Source organism: Chroicocephalus ridibundus, chromosome 2 (genome assembly GCF_963924245.1).
Source record: "Chroicocephalus ridibundus chromosome 2, bChrRid1.1, whole genome shotgun sequence".
Classification (NCBI taxonomy): Eukaryota; Metazoa; Chordata; class Aves; order Charadriiformes; family Laridae; genus Chroicocephalus; species Chroicocephalus ridibundus.
In genome coordinates, this window is record NC_086285.1 from 97,502,077 (window position 1) to 97,525,984 (window position 23,908).

General features: G+C 40.3%; 1 protein-coding gene across 1 annotated transcript in view; it reads left to right on the forward strand.

Moving 5' to 3' along the window:
* The first annotated feature begins 835 nt into the window (after positions 1 to 835).
* INO80C (INO80 complex subunit C) overlaps positions 836 to 23,908 on the forward strand; it is a 32,056-nt gene continuing 8,983 nt past the window's right edge. The window contains exons 1-2 of the mRNA XM_063326268.1: positions 836 to 1,045; positions 22,482 to 22,592. Of these exons, the coding sequence (XP_063182338.1) occupies positions 914 to 1,045; positions 22,482 to 22,592 (243 nt within the window). The 5' untranslated portion in view covers positions 836 to 913. The remainder of the gene's footprint in view (positions 1,046 to 22,481; positions 22,593 to 23,908) is intronic.

Genomic DNA, 23,908 nt, shown 5'->3' on the forward strand with positions numbered 1-23,908 from the left:
TATCAGTAGGCCTCACAGAGCTCATGATCTTAGAGCTGAAGGGAGCGATTAAAACCAGCTGCATGTTTTATCAAGGCAACTGGAAAAAGCTGACACACTTGAGACTCACAGACCCTTCTTGTGGTCTGAAAGCATTTTGCATAAACTTTACCTCATTTTGGGCAGGTTTAACACCGCAATGGCCTGCATACACAGCACTGTCCTCCGTGCTGTGTATGGACTAAGTCCCCCAACTACAGTTTGTAGTCAGTCGAGTCTTACACGGCTTTTTATTTTACACTTCCCAAATGACTGCATGCTGCAGGGTTCAAAAGCCTCTGTGAGGTACGGGCCGCGGCGCCAGCGCCCTTCCCACCCTTGCACGCTCACTACCTACTACGGTTAGCAAACCCAAAGCTTGCCACATTTTGTCACCTCCCACGCACACGGGGACCAGGCCCAGCCCGGGGCCGCCCAACCAGGCGAGGTACGCGCCGTTGAGCACCGCCGCCACAAGCCAGGCCTCCGAAAAGGGGCCCGGGCTACCGCAGCCCGAGGAGGAGGGGCGGGGGGGAAGGAAGCAATGAGGAGGCGGGCTGCTTCCTACCAGCTTCGCCCCAGCTGCTAAAGCACCGGCCTCACAGGCCCGTGGTGGAAACCTTCGTGAGCGGTGACCAAACCGCCGTGACTGACGCCCGACCCACCCCCCATCCCCTCACGGCCTCCCCCACAGAGCCCGGCCAGGTGGGGGGAGGGAAGAATCGCGCGGCCGCCACTGCGCATGCCCGCCCGCAGCCCGCCACCGCGCCTGCGCGGGGGCTCCCTCGCGCCCGCTGTGGGCTGCCGGGGGGGGGGGGGGTGCGCGGGGGAGGCGGTGGGGGGGAACGGCTTTCTCTCCCGACGCGTTCGGGCCGGGGGCGGCGAGGGGAAAGAAATGGCGAGCTTGACCCCCGCGGTCGCCTCTTCTCCCGCCGGCGCCCCATCCCGTAGCAAGAAGCGCCCAGCCAGCCCGGGCACCGGCGGCCCCGCCAAGAAAAAGAAAGCCACAGCGCCGGGCGGCTCGCAGGTAATGGGAGCGGGGCGGGTAGCGCGCATGCGCCGCCGCGGCCTTGCCGTCCCCCTCTGCGCATGCTCGCGAGGCGCGCGCGCGCTGGGGGGAGATGCTTGGGGTGTGGCCGCGAGCGGGGCGGGGCGTCTGTTACCTGACCCCGGGCGTCGGGTCCCCGGTGGCCGCCTCCGTCCTCTCAGTGGCCCCAGGACCGTCGCTGCTTCCCGCCTGGCTTCCCACCGCGTTTCCCACCGCTTCTACCCACCGTCTCCTCCTCGTCAGTCCCGCCCCCGGCGGGGCTGGAAGGTGCCGAGCCCAGGGAAGGGCTGGGCGCCGGGTGGCGGCTGCTGCTGAGCCGGGGGGCTCCGGTGGCCCTCAGGCGGGCAGTTTCGTTCCAGGCGTTTGAGCGCCGAGTTTCAGGCCTCTTCTTTCATCCCCCTGTAGCGTGGAGCTTGTGTCCCCTCCGTGTACACAGCTACACTGGTCGTATAGTTCTCATGCTGTCTCCAATCGGGTGTGTAACTAAGAAACAACACTTAACCGAGATTCAGTTAAAGCTGTGTTTAAAATCACTAAACTTAAAGCCTTGTACATGCTGACACTTTCTGATCGAACCGTCTTGCAGTTCATTTTTTTTCCAAGCTTGCCCTCAGCAGCTTGCTTTGTACCTGACATTATGCCATACCTGAGCTCTGTATGTGCACCTACATGCACAAGCCTGGCTAATGATGATTTTCATTTGGGGTTGATCTGTCACTGAGCAAGGGATTAGCGCTCGAATGAGCACAATTTAACAGCTGTGGGTTCTGTTGTGTTCAGCTCAAATACAATTTTGCATTTTGGACTTCTTTCAGTTGAGCTAAATGGAACTAGGAGTTAAATGTGAAATGATGATGTAACCTCAGAGATTGAGTTGTGGGGAACAGGGTCAGGGGACGGAAAAGGCGTATTGATGTGAGTTTGTACTAACCGCCCACCCCCAGTTGCAGCGGGTAGTGCAGCCTCTATTTCTGCATCGTGTGACAGCACTGTGCAGCTCCACACACCCATCCCGAGCTGGTGACATCTGCCCCTTGATCATGATGTAGAAACTTATGCTCCAAAACTAAGTCCCAGAAGAGATTCAGAGTCAGTGTGTATATGACATATGTATAGCCTTTAGATGCAATATGTCTTGGATTACTTCTTTTAGAAAGATTTTGGTAGCTGAAGTGGTCAAAAAAGGGTTGGAAAAAATGGTTGTCTTTTTTTTTTTTCCTCAGAAATTATTCTTAGTAATATTTCATGAACTATAACAGTAGCATAGCTACAAAGTATTCATTACTGCCAGTTAGTTTGCTTATTTTCACATGAGCCATCAGGTGAGGGGAACACTTCTGCATTTTTCAGCAGATTTTCTCTCCAGGCAATTAAAAGCCATTGTGCACACGGCAGAGCACAGACCCAAACCTTTCCTCTTTCTGAATGATGCTCTTGTAACGCTTGTTTTCAATCTGTGGCAGTTACATAGTTCCTTTTCCTTTTCTGGTGGGCTTATCTCTAGGAGAGGGAGTAAGAACCATAGTGCTTAATGCACTAAACTAAACTGCACCGCAACTGTGAAAAGTTACTGCCTAGCATGATCACGTTTGACAACTCTTTCAAGGTCTCCTAGAGATAGCAGTCTGGATTTTCCAGCATGGAGAGGATGTCTCTGTGCATGTGTGCACGTGTGTGTATATGCGGATGCAGATATAAAACATTATATACTTATATATATTTAAATGCGTATAAAATCTTTTCTATTTAAAAACACCTTCCCCAAACCCTTCAGCCTTTAAAACTTTTCTGAAGCTCACACCAAACTTAAGCCTGCGGACAGTTTCCAGTATTATGAGACAATCCATGATTTCTTAAACTGGGTTTTGATACTGTGTGATAAACAGTTTTTGCAGTTCTTCTCACAAGTGATTTCAGTGGAGGAAGGAGTAATTTCTCAACATTATGTCAAAGTCAGTGTACACATTCACTGACTTCAGCAGTGCAGATCAATTCCATAAGGAAAAGAAAAAAATGAGTCTCAGGAAATGTGTAACCTCAGGAATCGGACAAGAAACAGCTCGTTGATCTTCTAGCAATCACATTCATTGTTGCTGACTAGCTCTGGAGCGAGCCAGTTCAAACAGAAATTAAATGGGGGCTTTGCATTTTTTGAGGGAGAAACATTGATTGTTGGGCACTTTCTTCTGCAGTACCTTATTCAATCTTGATCTCCGGAAGTCCTTATAAAGTCCTTAGTTAATTGCTGAGTAATCTGCTTTTTCTGGTTTAGGAAAGCTGTGACACAATGAAATGCTCGATAATTCTAGTCTGCTGACCTATTCAGAGTATAGCCAGTCAACAAGCCCTTAATGCTCTATTTTATAATTTATCCGATCTTGAATTGGCTCAGCCAATCAGGGACTAGATCATCCATGAATTTTAAATATTTTTGCTGAATATATTATATGCCGAGTATCCAGTTTTTGTGGGATTTTTGTTTTATTTTAATTTTTAACTCCAAACAAGTAACATGCATCTGGCAGTCTGATAGGTTAATACCTTTAGTACACACCACTTCCAGCACAGGTTTGGAGGTAGCACTTGTTACTGCTCTGACTGTTCACTTTCCTAATTAACCCCTTTTTAGCAGCCTTTTACTGCCTATTTTCAGCCTTTCGGAAGACACATATTTCGTGCGACACATATTTCGTGCCATAGCTCAGCACAAAATGGTTTCTATTTTAAATAAACTGACATTGTGAAACAGAAAGAGAAATAGTGAATTATTCCCTTGGTTAATTAGCAAACTTGAGGTAAGAGGATCTCTGCCAAGAGGTTTGTAACTACTTGCAGGAGTCAGCTTAGGATCTGGGGACTCCCCATTATATTACTGGTAATTTCTGCTGAGAGCCTTGTGCCTGGCCAACATGAAAATACACTTCACATTGTGCCAGCCATGAACTTATCCACATCTGTGATTCCATCACTGTGAAATTAAACAAAAAGGGGATTTTGTAAGTTCCACAAATCACATCGTTTGTTTTTCTTTCGCGTGCTTTATGTCACAAGTAGCTATCACAGTGCTCACGCTGAAAGACACGCTGGTCTGGTAAAACCTTAGATGTCAAAATTGTGTTTATTTTATATATAACAAATTTGTTTAAGTATAGCAATGTGATCAACTAGTTTGAGTAACTGTGTGTATCCTACAAGAAGGCACAATTACCACACAGCATACAGATTTTTATAAACCCAGTTTTGATTATGTTTCTCCAACATACAAATTGCTACTTTCTCTATGATACACTTCAGGAACATTACCAAGAAACATCATCTTCATCATTTGTATGAGTTACGACCCAAAGGTATTGAGTCATGTTTGTTTTGGAAGCACATTGCACATAGGGTTTGTCAGTCATGTCTACAGAAGGAGACGCATGCTTTTGGGATATAATGCCTGTATTTACAAAATGTGAAATTAAAAGTGAGTTTACAGGAAAGCATGATTGCAAATTGATTACATCACTTTTATTAGCCTTACACAATTATTCCTCCCATGCAGTTATGACACTGAAAAACACGTCAGTCTTTGCTGCAGCAGCAGATTTTTCATGTTGAGGATTATTATGTGTATTAAACGGTAACATTCATGTGTCAAAACCAATGCCGTTTAGTGGTTTACACAGCATTATTCAGTTAGATGTCCTTGCCCAGTGATTCCCAATAGCTGCGGTGCAGGTTCAGATCCATCGCCGGCTCTTGTGCAGACTTGTCTCCAGGTCTCCTGTCTTTTTAATTACTATCACTTAACCTGGGAGAGAATCTTTCACACTGATCTTAAAATGCCACCAGTTCCTCTCCCTTAACGTACACACCATTATTTTTATAGATTATACAGCACCAGGAAGCTTTTAAAAGAATGTATTCAACATAAAGATGTAATTGATGAAACAAAATGCTTGCCCATGACAGCTTGCAAGCTTAAAAGACAATAAGAGAATGGTTTGGACAAAAAAAGTAGAAGTGTCTGATTTTGTCAGAGGACAATTAAAGAATGAAACTATGCTAAATATTATGGTAAAAGCATATTTGCTTACATTATTTGTGAAACAACTTCAGACATGCGTGATGAAGTATAGTAAATGACTGAGAATTGCATCATAGTTTGTCTTACATTTTGAATTGATGTAAACTCTCTTGTAAACTACAGAGATACACAGCGAATGCTTTTTGCTTCCTTTCTCTCTATCGTTGTAGCAGCAGCAGGTCTTGGTACCATTTAGAAACTAAAGCCTGAACTTCCTCTTCTGCAATGGTATTTAAGAGTTAAATTATTAAATATATTGATTTTATCTCTAATTGTGAATATTGCAGCAATGCTACTGGCAACCTTCATTTTATGTAACTAGCTCTCATACGTATACTTAACACTTTGTGTTTCTTGCTGTGCTTAAAAACAGAAGCTATACAACAATATTAGAAAATACAAAAATAAAAATGGTTTAAAGTTATCATCCCCCTAAATAAGCTCCTCTCATGCACAGAGTGAAAATAAGAGGAGCGACTCTGGTATGCTTAGAACTCCATTTTTAATTTAAATGTAACTGAACGATGATGTTTTATATCGTAAACTGAAAATCATCAGATTACTGTTCTGATAGACAGCTGTATGTTCAACAAGAACACATAAATATATACATATTAACATGGCTACTGTTATGTATTCAGAAGCTGTCCACTAAAGACAGAGAGCTTACCCTAGTACATAAAAGGCATGGAATTGGACTCTAAACCATCAGTAAATTTAATCAGTTCTCCTGTTCTGCTGTTTTACCAAGCCTACCACTGTAAGTAGGAAAACATCAAATCAATTTTAAAATAACTTTGTTTTAAAGACTCCATTTGATCTGGCTGTAATTTCCTGAAAAATGAGGTTAGGGAGAATGAGTTTAACTATGGAATCAGTGAGTACCACTACAACCACTGAGCTGAACTGCTGCTCTCACCGTGTTCTGGGACAAGTACCTCCTCTAGTACATCACAGTATAGAAACTTTCTGAGCTGAAAGTAAAAATTACCTACTTATAAATTCAGACCTTGTTTTCAGACTTACTCCAATCACTATAACACAAAACTTACTCTAATTATAACACTATTCTGTATAAGACTTTCTAAACAGAAAAGTACGATTTTCTTTTGTAGTTGGAAATGTAATAAACAAGTTGCATTTCTACCAGTCCTCCTGCCCTGAAAAAGACCTGAAAAAGCAGGACCCTGATACAGCATGACAGTAGGGAGATAAAAGTACATATGTATTTGCCAGTTTATTAAAAAGCTATCACGTCATGCTCTAGAATACACTTTTTTTTTTTTTACCATCTCTCAGCCCTTAATCTGAAAATCTGAAAACTGCCAATCTGAAAATACTGCTTGCCTGGAACAATATCTTTAAAAGCTGTAATGTGGTCCCTGGGGATGTTAACTCAAACCTAGTTAAATTTATTTAAATGACACTTGTATTAGATAAAGTATAGATACTAGATTGCTAGTTACTGATAAGAACTGCTGAAGTGAGCTCTTCAAGTTCAGCCACTTGCACACTTGCTCACAACCCCTACCCAAGAGTCTTGGCTCTTAAAAAACTAACAGCCATTTCAAAACACATTGCCATGTCCTAACAAGAGTTTTAGCAGGTAGTGTTTAAATTGGGATAGCTATCCCACAGGTAGGTAACATACTCTGGCATCGCACTGCATGTCACCAGACCATGGAGCACTGAAAATCCTCCAAACTTGGAGTTCTCTGTAGGAAGCACTCAGAGGGTCACCACTTACATCTCCTAATCCTTTCAAACATGTGACCACAAAGATACTTTCTGCCACAAAGCAGACAGTGAACAGCTGAAGTATTAAGTATCTCTTCTTCTATGGGATTTTTGTACTCTTCCCAAAAAAACAGCTTATTTTCAGGCAGTCCACTAATGAGAGCCAGGATAATCCTGAGGTACCGGTTTTTGTCACTTGCACATTTGAAGTCAAATCTGTTAAAGAACCAGAATCCCTCCAGTCCCTGATGGGGAGAAATTTTAATTAAAAGACAATTAACAGATTTTGTGGGGAAATCTGGCAAAAGTTATGTGTGTTTAAAGTTTAGCTTTTTTTAAAAAAGGAAATTGCTTTTATAGAGCAATCTAGATTAAAAGGGAAACTGTCAAAACTGAGAGCTAAGAATTGACTTCGCTTGACATTTATCACATATTGAAGGCTTTAGATGATCTGCAATCATAAAAGTATGTGAATTTCCATAACAGTCTATGCCAGTCTCAGAGAATTACCAACCCCCCAACCAAATGTGATTAGATTTTAGCTTTAGAGTAAACACAGATGTGTTACGTTGTAGAAAGGCAAAAGCATATGTGTATTGACTTTTACTATGGGTGTCAGTGTGCTGGTGTCATGGTTTTTTATACTTCTGTCCTTATCCTAGTAGAGAATTTTAATTTTTGCGTTGGCTAACAGAAAATGGAGAGTCTTACTATGATCATGCTTAATTTCAGGATTCATAATATACATGCAAGAAACTTAGAAGAGGTAATAAAGATGGTGCACTGCTTCTATCATAAGGAGATAAAATAGGGTTACTTTTGAAAGAGAAAGAGCAATCTAAAACACTGCATCCATGTACTTGAGCGTGACATTTTGTCTGAGAGGTAGTGCTCTGAAAAAGCGATCTCAGAATCCATTTAGCACATTAAAAGGTTCATATTAACAAAAGAAAGCTTAGAATAACTTAACTGTCTAGATATTGCAGATTTGAAGAGGTGTCAGACCGTTTTTCACATTTTCGTAAAGTTTTGTAATGCTTGTGTAATAACTTCAGTTCTTGCTTTAGCAAGCCGTAAGTAGTTATATAAATGTATTTAATTTTGGATTAGAAAGGCTAATAGAAATATTAACTTGGTAGCCTGGGAGGGTTTTGAACACAATTTTTAAGCATTCCAAGAAAACAGAATGGAGTCATTGGCTATTTATTTAGACCTACAGAAAGCCATAAAAGTTGTGATACTCCATGTTGTGAAATATACCTGTCCCTCATAGCAGAATTCATATCCGTGAACAGCATGTCTTGTCTCACTGCAAAGCACACCTGCAACTTCTAAGAGGCACAATTAGGCAATCTATTAGCTTCTAGTGCTCAAAAAGAAAGAGTCCCAGTCTCCTCCTATTTTCTTCATTCTCACCCACCTCCACAAGTCTCAGCTGCATGCTCCTGCTGCCTGCACCATGACAGCTTTGGTACTCACCGGACCTGCTCAGCCACTGATAGAGGTCATCAGACAGAAGAGTAACTTACCAAACCTTGCCCCTCTCCCAGGAAGCTGCGATGTCTCCTGCTGCACTGGTGGACTGGGCTGATTCACAGGGAAGTCTAACAGGTGTTGGAGGTAGCACAAGGAAGAAACAGGACCACGTACAAGGAAAATGACTTTTCCACTATAAGCGACCTGTTTCATGAGCTTAGATACTCTTAACTGCAGGTTGCATTAGTTTACCGTAACAAATTAAATGAACACTGGAGCAGTTCAAGATCTGATTCATCAGTAGATCCAGTGTCCCTGCCTGTGGCAAGACCTGGAGAGTAACAGCTTCAGCTGTCATACTGGTGAAGTACCTTAGAACTGATTCGACAACCTCCAGAAAGCTCTGTGAGATGCCACCAAAATAAGCTATCAGGAAATACTATGGACTAGTCCTAATTCTACTTCTCCCTGAAGATATAGGGAACTCTTTCCACTTGGGATTCAGAACCATGAGCATCTCCTTTTTGAAAGCAGATATTAAATCCTTTCTTTCAAAAGTAGAACAGAAGTCACACAGCACTGATAACTTGCTTTTTTTATCATGTGTCCTTACAAGCGTGTGCTGTGTCCTCCACTTGAAATTAGTCCTGTTCCTGCTGCTGCCAGTGGGGATTCAAACCCTCTTTTTCCCGAGGCACACCCTAACCACCACACTGGAATCCAGTCTGGTGTGGTGGGAGGGGAGCATGGAAATGTTTTCTCCTCTACAGCCGAGGATGGAGGCTCTGTCTGTTCCAAAGAGAATGACTCCATAGTCTGTTACTGAACACAGTTGTCAGAATCGTCTACTTATGTATTTTAGGTATTTTTGTTACATCTTTTTTCTAATGATAATTTTAATGCAAAATACACAGTTGTGCAAAGGGGATCAGAAATCTTTTCCTTCTAAAACTCTAGCCAAAAAGCTATATAGTCATGCCATCTAATAACATGCATTTATGTTGTAATAAAAATGCATCACTGTTAGTTCCAGAAACAAATTTGAAATGGATAGAAGGAAACTATTTTCTGAGTAATATGTGATTAAACTGTAGAGTCCATCAGTCTGGGAGGGGTGAATATCTGTAGTTACATGGTTTGTAATCATCCTGTCCCGGGATGTAAGTGCTGACTGACTCAAGAAAAAATATTCTCCTTGCTGATTACAAGACCCTGCTGTGGGTAAGGAGCATTTTGGGGAAATAAGAGAAAAATCCTTCTGTAAAGCATTGTGGTACATTTCTAGGATTTACCACACAAAGAGAGACTTCTTGTATCATATCTGTCCTTTTATCATTAATTAAACAGAGAAAAAATACTTGTTGTATATCATATGTCCTTAATTTTCATTAAACAGACAAAATATTGCACTTCCATGTGTTTCCGTGCACAACCTGCCTAATATGTGAATTACATAAAATCTGACATAATTTAAAAAGATACCTCATTTGCAAACATCCACAGGCCTAGAGGTGAAACCTTCTACACAGTTTTAAGCAGGTCAGGTTTTTTTTACTTTTCTGCCCTTACAGTGTTGGCATGCTTGAAGCACTACTTACCCCTGTGTTCATAAGGATGCAATGTGCTTATCACGACAGCCTTATTTACTGCTTCCTCAGATTTATGCTTTTCTGAGTTAGTGAAAGAATGAGAAGGGCAGAAAAGGCTGAGATAGTTTCTGTATAAATTAGACAAGGTGTACAGGTATGGATAGTGACACTTAGGTGGTGCATCTGGAAAAATCAAATAAGCCTTCAAGCATACAAGTCTTTTTTCAAATCTGAACATGAGACAGTAATTTGCCAAGCTTAATACAGAACAACTGCTTACAGTTTGGTGAGGTATCTATCAAGTAGACCATTTTTGAAGAAAAGGTTAGTGGCATCCCAGGAGTACAGAGCATGTTAATCAGGGAAGGGAGAGAGTACTATGAAAGTTCTCATCAATTGGGAGAAAGGAGGAAGGGGTTAAAACCCTGTAGGAAACTGTGTGAAAGCTATGTGACATAGAAACAGTCTTTCTGTTGAGTCAGTGATGTATTGGTGTGCAGTCCATCCAGAAACTTGTCTTAATTTTCCAGATAAACAGGCACATTTAATAAAAGATGACCCCTCTGCCTAGAAACTTTTTTACATTTATGCCCTGAAACCATCAGGGCTACAGCAAAATAATGCTGAAATGGAACATGCAGAAATTAGGGCAGCAATTAATGTGAGTTATATGACTGCTCATGACCAAAACAGCTTTTTGTTAATAAAACCAGTATTTTCTATTTTAGAGAATATTGATTTCTAACTAGGGAGATGGAGAGTTGCTCAGAGAGCTGTAGAATCTCTGTCTGTGGAGGTGTTCAAGACCGGCTGGGACAAAGCCCTTAAGCAGCCTGGTCCAAGGTCAGTTTTGACCCCGCTTTGAGCAGGAGGAGGGCTAGTGACCTCACGAGATCCCTTCCAGCCGCAACGATTCAGTGTTAACCGTGTCTCATTTCAGTTGTCTGATTTCTGTGATGAAGATGGGTGTGTCCTCTCCCTAGACAAGCCGTCGTACACTCCTTCCATAGTTGGGTACCTCAGTTGGGTACTTTTCCCCAGAGTATATTAATGAAGCCCGAAACTCAATGACTACATGTAGCCAGTATTAATTCTCCCAACGCTGTGTCAATGGTTATGTTTTAGTAGAACTGCTTTTCCCTGGGAGGAACAGCACAATGTTCTTACAGTGAAATTAACTTTTAAAATCAACAAACTGGAATAGGAAAAGGCCGTTTTTCCTTGACATGTGCACAGCGTGTTCAGACTCCTCAAACCAAAGTAGTTAGCTGGAAAGTCCTTATTCGTTAAGTTGATTATCTTTGTTTACATCGCCTAGAACTAGCAATGCTAGTTTGAGTCTCACGTTAATGACCTTAAATTTTCTCAAGTCAGAAATTCCATTTTTTCCTTAATTTTTGTTAAATCTATTTGTTGCAGCCAGAATTGCCTTTTATTGCAGTGACAGAATTGCCCTTTTTATCCTCCTCCCTTCCATCTGTCCAAAAGGTATTTTGTTATTTGCTAAATAATTCATTGGGGGAAACATCTTAAAATATCCTGTTAAACCCATTGCAAAATATTAAATGCTATGTTTCCCTCTCACCTACAATCGTGGACGTGATACCAAAACTTCACTAATTCTAATGTAGTGGAAAAGTCAAGTTCTGTTCTGTTGTCAAGTCCAGCAAAAAAGGCAGTTGGGATACAAGTTTATATGCAAAATGCTGAACTGTCTGGTGCTTTTCAGATGTGCTGCAGTTCCTCAACTTCAATATGTAGTATCAGGGTGAAGTGTATGGCCACAGAACTTTTACAGTTGAGTAAACAGCCACCTACTTGTACAAATGTTTCTGCAGAAACACTTCAGAAATTTGCCTTGAAATTAACATCACTATACAACCATCTCCTCCTTTTTCCTCCTCAGCAGCCTCAAAATAGTCTACAGTAGATACTTGTATCACCTTATTTTCATCTAATTTAGAATTTGCTGTATATTTATTTTGGTTCAGTCATCAGATTTTTTTCATTATCCAGTTAAATGTGGGTATCCATAAGATAATGCACTTAAAATTCTGCTGAGCACGGGAGACCTGGTGTGCTATTCAAAGCAGGAATGGTTGGTGTCGAGTTTGCTGGATGAAGGAAAGTGGATGTAGTATTCAGGGCATGTACGGCCATATTTTTTTGTCCCATAACATGAGGCAGACAATAAAGATTACATTTGTAGTGTGAAGATTTTTAAAAACTAATAAATAGTTTCTTTTCTTGTTCTCTTTTAAAGACCTTTGAAACATCTGATAGAACTACTGCTCTCTGATACATTATGCCTTTGGTAACTTTGTGAAGATTCATGCAAAGAATATTTTTATTCTCAATTGCTTTAGAAGTGGAATGTTCCATACGTCACTGTACTTAACGTCTGTCTTTCTGACATTGTGTTTGGGTATGAGAGTCTTAATACCTGTTCACAAGTGGAAAAACCTTCTGAGGAACTTTAGACTGCAGTGCTAAGCCTTTGCAGTATGACTGCTGGTATTTACTAATGCATCATGGCAGCAGTAGGTGCAGACAGCAGAAACATAATAGGAATAGAATTTTTATCTACTTCAACTGACAATTAAAACAGACAGAAGGAAGTGCTAAAATGTGCAAAAAAATAGGGAAAATGCAAAAATAAAGTTTTGTTTTCTGTATCAGTTTACCAGTTAGTGCATAACATCTGAATGTAAAATTTGACTATTCTAATTCAGGTCTATTTTTCCAAAGAAAAATAGATAGAATAGGAGCTCTGGAAGACAGATACATCCAGTCTTTACTCAGAAATAATTAATTGCCTTTCCTTGAAGAAATGTTATTTTGGTTTTGTTTGTTACTCAAACATTGTTTCCCGTCAAAATGGATAATGTTTTACAGAATAAACTAGAATCAGGAAACTGAGTGTTTTTTTCAGAATGGAATTCCTTTCATGTCAGCCATAGGAGCCGGTATCTTTTTGCTTTCCTTGTCCCTGGTTCAGTCACGCACGGATCAATGTACTTGGATCCTTCTCCTGCCTTAGCTGAAGCCTGTTATTCGACAGAGGTATTTTGATATGCTCCCTGAGCAGCATTACAATGTTAACAGCGCATGAGCATATTGTAATCCTCCAATCTTTTATCCTGAAATATTCTGCCCTTAACTGTTCTATATCAAATGATGTATTTTTCAACTTCAAGAAGCAGTTTAGCCAAAGTCCTTGACTGAACTGAATTTTTCTGATAGAGAAGGGAATGTACTGGCAGTTTTTATACAAATTCAATTGTGATTTACTCTTGCCTTTTTTGCTAGTATGCTTCCATCCATTTTCAGCCTTAAGGCCCATCAATTTAGAAGATTTTTTTTCTCCTGGGGAATCAAAATATTCTGTTAGCTGGGCTCAGTTTTACCCTTGGTGACCGCAGGAACTAACGTGTGCTTTTTCATTCCATATATACTGAATTTTTTAGCTCCAGAGCTGCTTCAGCATGACATTTAGCTCATGAATTTGTCCAAGTTACAATTTTCTTAATAAAGAAAACTGTCAAACATTATAAACAAGGAATAGTCTCAATCCACCAAATGAAATCTGAAAGTGAGAGATCCTTTGCAATTATTTAAGCCGAAGGGAGCTTTGTGGCAAATGCAAATTAAACCAAGCTTTTCTCGGATAGTGTGAAGCTATTCACAGTTGTGTCCCAATTACATTTTATTTGAGGCTTTTCCCCACAGAAAATAGTCTTTTTTTTTTCCTTGAAATATCTGTAAGTTATAAAACTTTGTCTATCATAGTGCTTGAAAGTTTTTAAATGGAAAAACATGTTTGGCATCTGAAATCTCTCGAGAAGAAATCAGAGCTTTTTATTGAAGCTTGTTAGTCTCTTTCTGTGTTTGAAAGGTCAATAATTTTGAAAAGAACAAAGTAAATTTGAGTTGTTCTGGATTTTTTTTTTTTCTTAAGTGAGCAGTACCAGTAGTAACAGAGGAGTTGTGTCATGAAATTGCTAGGTGTTTTTCCCCTAGGTTCTCAAGAAATGCTCGAGAGGTGGGAATGTAATTAAAATCTTATTCTCCCTTTGGCTGCATTTTTAATTTTGAATTCAAACCCTCACACAGTATAATAGAGCTTTGCTTAAGGGTGTTTTATACCTCTATCAAAGTGACTAAAGTAATTAGTATTTTATACGTTTTGGTAAGTATTTTGTCACTGGAAGCGCCAGTGCAGGTGAATGATAATGGTTTGAAGCTCAGGCAGTGACGGCACCCTAAATGAGAATGTCGCCTTTTAATCAAGAGCACTTGGAGTCTATGGTATTGAAATGCCCTACAGAGAACGTAGAAAAGCCATCCATCACTTTGTGACAGTCCAATCTTTTAGTGCATGAGTAAAATTTTATTCAGCCTTTCTAAGGCAGCTTGAATATAAGAAGTTTTAACTCACCTCAGAACAGCAGTGTAAAAGTTCGGAAGCATAGTGTACGGATTGCTTTCTAGACAGCCTATGTGTCTTTATGTATTATCCTTATCTATTTAGATTGCAATTGAAATGTTTTCCATGTCCTGCTTCAAACACCTCCCCCATCCCTCTTATCCAACCAACAGGCGAGATTATTTCTAAATTTTAGTCATGTGTTTGGAGTTAATTTGCATAGCTGATTAACTCTTGATGCTCAGCAGAAATACTCAGCAAGTTAGAGGGGAAGAACTTCTGCTTTAGGAAGAGCAGATTTTGTAAGTCTTGCACGGAAGAGTGGTTTGACACGTGACTCAGAAGTCCTCTGGGAAAAGCTTAGAAGCAGCTGAAGTACTTTTAGCAGCATATAATTGGAATTATAAACTATTATTATAACAATTCAGCAATCTAATTTCAAGCTTTGTGTTGTTATAGTTTTTGTTAACAACCCTCCCTCAGCTTTCTTTATAAGTGAAAGCAGCAGCAGCATCTGAGGACAGTGTCATAATTTAAACAAAAATATTTTTGTAGTCGGACATTTGGGAGATTTACTTTTGATGTCAATGGAAGCAGAAACCTGTTCCAGGAACATTGTCTTTTAAGATGATTTGGCAATGATGAAACCCATTGACTTAAATGGATTTACTCCCAATTTACGCTGTATGCTTGACTCTCTTGCCCACCCTACTAGCTGCTTGAAATCAAGGACAATGATCTGCGTTGTGCTTAATACCTGGTTTCAGCTGGCTACTACTCAGTTTTTTTTGTTTAGTAGATAAGAGTTTTTCAGTACCCTGTGGAACAAAACTTGCTGTGAATATGCAAGATTAGGGTTTTTTCCTTCCTGGCATTTGTACATTTTCAAGCTGATTTTTTTTTGTCCTACCCCAAAATAAGGTAGCACCTTCTGTGAAGGAAGAATGTTCCTAAAATTCTACACCGCAGTAGACTACTGAAAGAGAAGAGGATGGGGAAATTGTATTTGGCTTCATTTTAGTGAGTGGAAAGGAAGAGGGAAAAAGTTTTTCCTGCTAAATCCAAGAACCAGTAAAATGCAACCAGATGGTTAAAACATGTTTATACTTGTTACTGAATATGTCTTTCCAGCAAACCTTTCTGTCACAGACATGGAAAGAGTTAATTTTGTTCAAGAGAGTGCTGTTTCTTCAGTCTTAACATTTTTATTGAGTCTTCAGTGAGTTTGCTTTCAGAAATACACTATGCTAATAATGTTGGTGATGAGAAATTTTTTAGCTATCATTTAAACTTGAGCTTAAGCACGTTTAATTCTGACACCTTTCTCTGTGAATTATTCCCAGCAATGTGAAGAGCTATATTTTTGTCTGCCAGAGTGTACGTGTTCAAGTTTTAATGGCTCCTGTCATGTCATCATGCAAAGTTAAATGAATTAAATATTCAGAATGTGCAAGAGCCTGTACCAGGCTTGTTATACAGTGAGAGCTAATATATTAATCAAACAGCTTTATATATGTTGCAGTATGAGCAGTATTAGCTGGAACTCTGTTAAATAGCTGACATTCAAAGTCTACTCCCAATTCTGAAAAGTCTGCTCGTATCATCGCTGCTGTCATCTAGTGACATTTGTGCTCTGTTTCCACATGGCATTCTCACTCATTGTAATTGGCTGCTAGTAAAAATACGGCTATTACCCATCTATTTTATAAATTACCATTTTCTTCCCTGGCTGCATGCCACAGGTTCATCAGGCTGTCACAGAACTTAAACACAGCTAAAAGCTGACTAAGTTGCTGCAAGTTGGATATTGCTGCTTTAGAAGTAACCTCCTATAGGAATAATTAGACATATACCATCATTGAGGCTGAGTTAAAACTCCTATGTCAATGAAATTAAGAATGTCATTGTGGTATTACTGTGATTATGAAAATCAGCTGCCCAAACTAAGTAAAAGTAATTTAAACTATTTATTGAGCTTCACATACAAAGGTTGGAGACAAGTGGGTTCCTCTGCAGCCAAATTGTGTGTTCAGGGCAAAATGTGAGGGCTTGATTTAGAACCAGAGCCCTCTTATTACTTTTTATTTTATATTTATTACTCTTATTACTTTTCAGTAGTGGCCTACAACCTCCTAGTAATCACTTTATGGCAAAGCCAGAGTGCCAGGAATACTGAACGCAGGAGCAAAACCAAACCAAAAAACTACAGATGTAATCACCTTCATCTACGATTGCTTTACTCAATAGAGTGTTAAAATTCACTAACTAATGAATGATTTGCAGAAAAGAAAACAGAGAAGATAAGTGTTTACAGTATTGGGTTTTCCTCCCTTAAACTAGAAATTCCCTTTCCAGTTCTTACAGAATTTATTTATTCATTTAAGGATTTTTTTACCAAAACACTGTTCAGTTTAGCTTCTATTTTTAAATTATATTTTACCATGTAAAGCTGTAAAATCTGGAAAAAATGACCACTGAAGATCATACTGTACCTTCAGTGATGTGCAAATACATTTTTTTTCTAAGCCATGACATGCACGGTATGCACTGATAGGATGCCAGAAATGCACAAATTTACATTTTGACTTTTATGTTTCGTATTTTTTTATGTTCCTTATATTTTGTAAAATCCTATTAGTCTAAAATAATGAAGAAAATTATAGAATATAATTTTCTATAAGAATAGAAATAATATAATATATAAGAATATAATTTTCTATATAATTATAGAATATAATCCAAAAGTAAAGAGATAAGAAATGATATTTTTAAGATATTTTAAGATGTTATTCTGTTATGCAGTTTTAATCCTTGCTGAGGGGGAAAAAAAAAAAAAAGATGATTCAGGCAAGCACTTTCATAATAAGCTAATTCACCTGGTATTTAGTCCCATCACAGACACCCATCCCAAACCCCACAATGCTGATTCTACCTAGAAATAGCCAAAACAAAGAATTCATCTTCCATGGTCTACAAGTTTTGCTTGTCCTCTCCCTAAATAAAACCAGACAGATGGAGCAATCTTTGGAAATCATGTGAAAACCAATACATCTGCGGTAGGGAATTTGGAACAGAATAAATTGAAAAAATTAATAGAACTACCAAAACCTAAGATTGAAAGTAGTATGTGAACAGGCAGCCTCCCAGTGTGTGTTTTCTCCCAGTACAGACGGCAAATACAGTAGGGTCCAAACTAGGCTCATTCCTGGGGTTTGGCTTTATGCAAAAGAAACCAGTGTTACGGTAGCAAAGCTTAGCTCAGGTCTCCTCCCCAGACTTGGCTGCTCTTACAAGAAACCTCTTAGGACTACCAAGTGTTTGCCACAGGTCTTTGCTCTCTCTCGAATTTGTGCTGTCTCCTGACCAAGTGAAGTCCTCAGCCAGCTTCCTCTCTTAGCGACTGTCGCCCAGTCCCAGTAGGTACCGGCGAGGATGGCGTCCCACCCAGCTGGGATGCACTGAGTACTCCATAGACGGTCTTGTGAAAAGAAACGCGAAAAAGGAGCAGCACCCCTCACTATTGCTCCCCTCTATCCCAGGAGGAAGAGAGGTTGCCAACCTGTCACACTGCGGTTGTAATTAATATTCAGCTAAAGTACATAAACACAACTTTACAGAGGGAGTAAAATTGCACAGGTGGTCCTATAAGAAGCCTTTGGCCCACCGTCTACAACTTTTAAAATGTGCCATTCCAGTCAAGGTTGCTCTACGCCTAGTTAAAGAGGGTACTGGGGGGAGGAGGAGGAGGGGAGAGGGTGGTGAAACGTGGTGGCAGCATGGACTTCTGTGGAGGTTAACAGCCAGGGGGGGAGTCGATGGGAAAGGATGAACATAGTTACTGATGGTTTAGCTGCAGTCTGTATGGCAGTGTTTTTATTGTTATTTGGGGTAAAACTAGTGTAAGTATGTTCAGCTCTACTGAAATCACACCTTCATTTGCCAGTGCAGATGTGCCCTGTACATGTAAAGCCACTCCAAAATCTTTATTGTTATTATCTTCAACAGCCTATGGAGTAATACAGACTGCTTAGTGACTACTGTAGCACAAATTCTCGGTAGCCCTAGTTAACATAAACCACGGTTTAAAAGACACAATTCAGTTATAAAGTGCACATTAAAAGCTGTTTCACTCTCTCTCTCCTTGAAGTGTACATTGAGCTCCCCATAAAGGATGTTTACATTACAAGATCAGTTAAAAAGAAGCTTTGAAGGAGCTGTCAAGAGTTTCAGCCCACGGTTACACTTTGTAGCCCTTCTGCAAAGTGTTTGGGATTGAGCTAGGACGCTGGGGGCGAGGGAGTTAGCCGAGAGACTGGCTGGGTAGAGAAAATGTGCCGGGGACTGGTTGTGACTGTGTCAGGAAGGGGAAGTTGCCCCACACGTGACGGGGGGTTACAGCACACATTGAGCCGTACGTGTTCCCTGGTGACAGGCGCTTCCTCCCTCTGCTCACCAGACTGCCGTCGCTTCCTAGGACTACAAAGGGGATTTGAATTCATTCCTGTTTGTTTGCCCCAGCACATGACAGGGAAGAATGAGCTATCTTCCAAACTAAATGACCAAGCAAACAAGAACGTTTGGGAGAGATTTGTTCGACTAATGTTAAAAGTGAAAGACTACCTTACTGCACGCTAATTGTTCACTGAGGAATCTTCTTTCACACTGTAAATAATGTTTTGTATTATCACTGTATTATTCGCTTTCAGGAAACGTGGGTTTTGCAGTACAAAGGTAGATCCATATTGGTTAAAATTCATTTGGCATCTTCCCCCTCCCTTTAAAAAAGCTTTCAAAAAACAAACCCAAAAGATTAAATGATGATTCCTATGCTTTAAATCCTGTCATTTTGAAACATAGGCTGGGACCGATTTGTAGATTGTTGAGACACTTTTAGTTTCTGGCTTGAAAAACTGCTGAAGATATCAGCTGAGACTTCTGCAGGCTGCACGGAAAGAGCATTTCAAAGGTCTGTGCTTGCCGGAGTTCACTCCTCTGTGCAGTAGCACATTATTCTGGAAGCAGTGCTTCTACTCAACTCTTTAATGTTTTTCCAGAAAGAAAAGTACATTAGCTCAGTATCTTTCTTCCATAATGCTAATGCTACTGCTGAAAATCAGAGTTCTCACACAAGCAGTGAGGGAGAGAACTGGCATGCCTGTACGGTATGTCTTTATCTCAGTTCCCAGCATTTAACTGGGATCATAGTACTCAGTCCTGTTTGCTTCCCAGTCAGGGAAGTTTCAGGGCTCTGAAGTCTCGGTATCAATTGCATACCACTATGGTATGCAAGCTGCTTTACAGTCCTGCACCTCAGCCTGCACCCAACCACTGCTCTCAAATTGTCCATGACAGATCCAGAAGCTCCTGCTGGTGTTACATCTCAGTGGGACTGGAGGGTGGGCTGGATGTCCACATGGACCAGAAAAGCATCAGCTGCTGCTCCAGATCCTGCTGCCTCAGCCACTGTGCGAGGGATACCAGCACAAACAAAATTAACATCTGGCTTGTAATGTGAGTTATCCCAACCCCTAGCAGCACTAATACCTGAAATCCCCTAGGGCTTGGTCTGGAAACGAAATGACGTGTAGAATTCACATTCGGGAATTGTCCTGCCAGGAACAGTTCCTTACTTTCCTTCCCAGTGTGCCAGCAGGATTAGCACTGAATGCACATGGAAAAACCTGCTGAAGACAGCGAGTATAATGTGTAAATGTACCCAGCTGCAGAAATTAAGAACTATATGTATAAGGAAGCTTCTTCCCCTTTACTGATAAACCATTTTTACTTGCTCTGTTTACTTGCTCTAGTTGCCCTCTACAACTACCTGAAAGGAGGTTGGAGAGAGGTGGGTGTTGGCCTCTTCTCCCAAGTAAATAATGACAGGACCAGAGGAAATGGTCTGAAGTTGCGGCAGGGGAGGTTTAGATTAGATATTAGGAGGAATTACTTTCCTGAAAGAGTGGTCAGGCACTGGAACAGCCTGCCCAGGGAGGTGGCTGAGTCACCATCCCTAGAGGTGTTTAAGAAACGTCTAGATGTAGCACTTCAGGGCGTGCTCTAGTAACAGAGATTGTAGGTTGTTTGGTTGGACTTGATGACCTTAAGGGTCCTTTCCAACCATGAAGATTCTGTGATTCTGTGAAAATACTAGACACTGTTTTAAGATATTGTTGAAATGCGACTCAAAACCTGGTTCATAAGCAACAGAATACTTAGGAGAAGATCACTGAAGGGGCAAAAGTTATAAAGCAATTAATAAAAAACTGTAGGATTGGATTTAAAACCAACCAAATGGTACCAAATAAAAGGTGAGAATGCTTTGAAGAGTGAGTGCTGATTCCTCTACTTACAGAATTTACACTTACGACGAACAGTACTGGAGACAAATTATTCATCAAAAATAATCTCGTATCTCAAGCTTTGTCTTTCTCAAGATTGATTTTAATGTTTGCTGCTGAAATCTGAAGTGCTGGAAGTGTGTGTGTGCAAGAATATAGTTTGAAACCTAGCAACTCATTGTATAAAGGTACTTTACTCAGGATTGCTGAAAATACTATTTTCTCTGCTCACTGTCACATAATGCACATGTTTCTAAACATCCATCTGCATTTCTTCTGTTTCTGTGGCAGTCACTGCCTTTTAACGTTGTCCTCAGCAAGGGAAGAATCACGTTTGAGCTACGGACTTCAATGCTGCTTCCACCGATGTTATTTTGGCAGTATCCCCTGTACTGTGAGCTTACAGAAGACTGACTGTGGTTTTGAATATAGATGTCTCTATTCATATATTTTAATAAGACACTAGAAACGTGACTATTTTACTTGAATGCTTCCTTATACCGTACTTTGAATATTTAAGACCTCTCTTTGCTATGTTAGAAACAGGCACTGTTGAATAACTGATGTATTTCCCCAAAGAAGAGTTCAACTTGCCTAGCTCCTAATCCTGTAATTACTTATGCATGTAGTTAAGAATACAAACATTTCCCTTGTAATCACATGGAGAAGGATATGCTGAATCACGGCCTTTGCTATATAGCCTCGTTTCTAGAGGTACTCCCATTAATTCACTAACAATAATGATCCTTTTTTTCTCCTACTTGAAAGAGTATTGTATCAACGCAGAAGGTTTTGCAGTGCAGGTTTTCACAGGAAAACATTTTTTTGTTCTAAGTATTATCTGTCTAAAGGTAAAGAAACATTCTAACCACCCGTTCAGTAAATATTGATTTAGCTTTTAGCCAAGCTTTTTGTTCTTCAAGAAAACAGAATCAAGGTATGAAATCCTATTGATTGAACTGCCAAACTCAAAGGCAAAATTCTCATTGGCTTCAGTATGGATCAGGATTTCACAAGGAACATTTATGTTTGTAGCGTGGGCTAGTTCTGGTAGCATGGAGACTTACAGGGCACTCACAAAATAAAAAACCAACGTGGACTCAGCCATGCAGAACTATCAGAAATTGTTTAGACCGACACACAAATTTTTTAGCTTTCCAATCACACACACACCTCCTCCAGTTGCTCTTCCTACTAAATAAATAAACCATAAAGAAAAGCCTACAAAACAGAAAACAGCAACTAGTACTAATGTAGATTTTGTGAGGCTCATATATAAAAATAATATATATAATAAAATCTCTTTTCCCTTCAATCCTCACTCAGGCATGATTGAAGCCAAATACAGAGAATAAACTGATTAATCAATTATTCTTTAGAACCTTGACAAAAACTTTTTATAAATTTTTTATATTCCTGGTAATGCTCTAATACCAAGCATTCTGAAACAAATCCAATGTACATTTCTGCTCTTTCTGTTTTCACATGCTGTCTTACACTTTATAGAGATGGCTTTCATTAATACTGAAATAAACCTGACACTGTTTTTACTTAGTAGCCTTTGGTCACTCTATTCCCCTCCTCCCCTTTATGTGTCAGTTGTAAATTGCTTGACAAATATTCTCTTTCATACTTCCCCACTGCCGGCATGCAACATCTTTAAAGATTCAAAAGAGATAGAAAGACTAAAAAGGCAACAGGTACATAATGCAGTCGACGGCTCGGTCTTCAGTTAAACTTGCTCAGAGCAACAAACAATAACACTCTATTTTTTCTTCAGAGTGCAGGTGGAGAGGCCATGAATGAAAACAAATTTCTGAACACAGACTCCAGCACAGGATCAGTGGAAACGACCGTCAAGCCGTTACCATTTAAAGATCCAAACTTCATCGTAAGTATATTATTTTAACAATTTGAAATTCTAAACTCGTCAAATAAAACGTTAACTAGGATTCTGTTTAACCATATTGCTAATATAAATATTAAGAAAGTCAGCTTAACAGCCAAATAAAAGGTCAGCAATTTTTAAGAAACTCATCTGAAGTCCCCGCCACACAATGGTCCAAAGTGCACACTATATTATAGCATGAAAATGGCACTGGTCCAGAGGCAGAACTATTATATTAAGTTCTGGAACAGAGTCAGAAAACCTGCTAGATCAAGGTAAGTGCAGAAGTTTTATGGTGTGGCATCTCACAAACTACCACACCTAGAGAGGAATAACTTATACCACTGTGAATGTAGGAATCCCATCTCCCAGTTCCCAGCCAAGGCAGGCTGCAAAACAACTGAACTAAAAATCAGCCAGAGAGACATTAGCAACTGGCATTTTGCTCCTCTCCTGGTCCCTGAAACTCGTAACAGACCTGTGGTGACTGTTCTTCCAGTAATTGCTAGATTTAGAAGTAAATGCTCTGTGTTCCCCAGAAGCCTGGCTTGCCGGCGCTCAGAAGTCATGTAAACTCTGACAGCTGACGAAATACAGGCTGCTAAAACACTCTGACGTTTAAACTGGGGCAGAAGGTGAAGGAAGACTCCAGCTAGTAATGCTGTCACTGCTGGGTTTGTTTTTAATATCTTTTTATCTTGCTGTGCCAGCGCCAACTCATTGGCACACTGTACAAATGCTTTCTAGACAAGCAAACTTCTCAGGCTGCTGGTCCTAAGCCAGTGCTTAGAAAGAAGGATTTTGTCCCAGATTTCATTCTGTATGAATAAGACACAGTATCCCACAGCATAAAACCTGAGTAAACGGGCATCGCGCAGCTCACTAAGCACAGGTTTGGCAGGCGGTATAAAACTAATCTCCGACTTGCAAGTTGCTCTATGTCTGCTTTGCAGACCACTTGTGTCGCAAGAGGGGCATTCATATGACTGTACACTTTGCTCACTCTAATCCTCCAGTGAGCACCAGACTCCTTGAGAAATGGGGCTTATTTGCACCCAGAGGCATTCTATGTAGCTTCCATATAGGATTTAAATAGCCAAGAAGCCTCGTGCTGATCCTTCAGTTCTTAGAGGGATGTCGCCATTTCCAAAGAGGCAATATTAATGTCTGCATGCTTGAAATAATAATGAATGTACTGGGCCTTTGGCAACTGCTGCAGAAAGAATAGACAGTTATAATGAAAACATGAAATTGTCCTCCCCAATACAGTAACGAATTTGAGAAGAAATGCATTGAGTTTCAACTAGCTTTTTTTGTCA